Source organism: Apis dorsata, unplaced genomic scaffold, assembly GCF_000469605.1.
Source record: "Apis dorsata unplaced genomic scaffold, Apis dorsata 1.3 scaffold_696, whole genome shotgun sequence".
NCBI classification, from domain to species: Eukaryota; Metazoa; Arthropoda; class Insecta; order Hymenoptera; family Apidae; genus Apis; species Apis dorsata.
Window position 1 is genome coordinate 183,334 of NW_006263875.1, and position 2,358 is coordinate 185,691.

The 2,358-nt window shown below is 33.2% G+C and overlaps 1 protein-coding gene and 1 long non-coding RNA gene across 2 annotated transcripts in view; one reads left to right on the forward strand and one right to left on the reverse strand.

The window, feature by feature from the left end:
- LOC102672590 overlaps window positions 1-405 on the reverse strand; it is a gene marked incomplete at its 5' end in the record, with an annotated part of 5,856 nt that extends 5,451 nt beyond the window's left edge. Inside the window, one exon of the mRNA XM_031513703.1 lies at window positions 1-405. Coding sequence (XP_031369563.1) covers window positions 1-405 — 405 coding nt within the window.
- A 379-nt stretch (window positions 406-784) lies between these two features.
- Window positions 785-1,673, forward strand: LOC116186447. The gene is made up of 3 exons (XR_004151445.1): window positions 785-991; window positions 1,056-1,339; window positions 1,475-1,673. It is a non-coding gene; the product is annotated as an uncharacterized LOC116186447 (long non-coding RNA).
- Window positions 1,674-2,358: the final 685 nt, after the last annotated feature.

Sequence of the window (2,358 nt, forward strand, 5' to 3'; positions counted from 1 at the left end):
CGGTGTGGCGGTGAATCCACCCAGTGCGGCTGCTATGGATGAGCAAAGCCAGGACGGTTCGGCGCCTTCGAGCCTACGTAAGAGTGCTCGATATCGGCAATACCTGGGATACGAGAGCACCACCACTTTCGTTTGAGAACTATAGTCCGATTTTCGCGTGTTGTGATTGCTTTCGTACTCCTTCTGTTGCTTATCGACGTCCGAAAAATCAATGCCAGGATCGGTGAGCACCTGCGGTTGAGGTATCTCATACCTTAACGGGCTATTCTCCGGAGACGACGTTGGGGTCGGTGGGTAAGATACTTCCCGACCCCATGACCATTCCAATGCAGGCGATAACCACGTAACGAGATCATGAACACGCACCACAACCTTTTCAGATATTGTCAGCACTTCATCCTGCAATCAGATAAGTATTTTTTGTTTTATTTTTTATGTCGATATTTTTTTTACAAATACATTATATTTTTTACATATCCGATAAAAAAGTAAAATAAAAAAAATTTTTTAAAGAAGAATATGAAGAATAATTTTAAAATAGATAAATTATTAAATGATTTTTCGAATTGAATTGACTTTTTTTATCATGGATAAAAATAATCGCATATCGAAAATGAATTGTTATCCGCGTTATATCATTAACTTATCATTTAAGCAATCTTCTTTCTTATTAACTAAATTTTTTCTTTAAAGTTTTACAGATTTTATAAATACATACCTATCTCTTTGCAAAACTTTTGTACATGTATTATATTTTTAAAAGTAGAACAAAAAGTTATCGACATGTTTTATCATGATTTATCTTTCTCAAAATACAACTTTTCTTTGTTTTTCTTTAAAATTTCCAGTCATGTTAAAATAATATTTCTATATTGTTAATTAAATTACAGGTCAAATTAAAAATAAGATATTAAGAAAAACAAAAATAAAAAAGAAGATAATCAATTTCAATGGAATTTACTTTGAAGATTTTCTATTGACTCAGGAGGAAGTAGGTATCTTTCTTACCAGTCTGTTCCATTTTCGATATTATTTTACCGACCTTTCATCGACAGGTGGAGACACGGTCAAGTCTCAGCGCTACTTAAACTCGTAATCTGACCCATCCTCTACGTACATAGATCTACTTGTCGTGTATAAAGCTAAAATACCTATGTGCTCGTTATGTATACACATAATCCAGCCAACGTAACTCGTGGTTTATGTTGTACCTCGAGTGCATCGTTACCTACTCCGCTTCAGCGATAATTTAATTGTCCGTTGATGCCAGCGGCGACGTCATTTTCACAAAGTTTGACCTAACTTTTGGACCTGGTGATTTGTGGAATTTAATTCAACTGTAAGTTATTGCTTCCCGTTAAAATTTAAAATATAGAAGAATGAATTTAAAAAAAGTAAAAATTTTTCAAATTCAAAATAGAATAATATTCAAACATAATTACAATTTTTTACATGATGGTGTAATAAATGACAGTAATAAATGCAATTTGCGCATTTCGTTTATCTCCAAGATCGAATAATATTCGTAATGAGTCACACCAAACATTGGTGTGAAATTTATTACTGGGACGTTGAATGTGCATAAATCAATTAAGAAATGTAAACATGCTAAGTATTAGCACTTTTCATCGGTTCACGACTTTTGGACAAAGATACGAGGTAAGCTCGAACAATAAAAAACAGAGAACGCGAATAAAAACTTGATCATTTAATAAATACGAGTATAAACAATTTGAGGTTATAAAACAGTCAGAATGTAAACGTAATTTATTTATATAATACGAAATATATTGTTATATTTATTTAATTAACATCAACCGCTTGTCCACGATGTTTCTCCGCAATTAACTTATATAACTACAAGATTCGTTAGCGGCAAATCGAATCGTCCGGAAAGAATTGAGATTCAACGAGGGGCAATTGTGAGATGCACTTGAACCAGTGGCTCTGCGAGTAAATCCGTTAACCCGCGGCGAAAAGAGCCTTGAGCCAAGTAAAATGGCCGGGTTTTAACCCCTTGCACTTCAACTGCCAGTCGAGTTAGCTATAAAATGTTGAACGTTTCAATGGAACTAAATTTGATAATATTTTTCTTTTTTATCTCAATACGGAGGATACATTTTATAATTTATTTATTTATATAAATAATCTTTTTATTTCATTTAATCATAATTGAAAACAAAATTTAAATTCATTTATTTATCTATGCCATAATATAACATTCTATTTAGTTTGGAAGTCCTATAGTTCCTGTTATACTTTCATCTTTTAACTCCGTGCTCATCCATACCCTCCTTCAATCCCGCCACTTCACTTCTTTCTTTACTCTTCTTTTCCTTTTTTTTCCCCCCCCCCTCT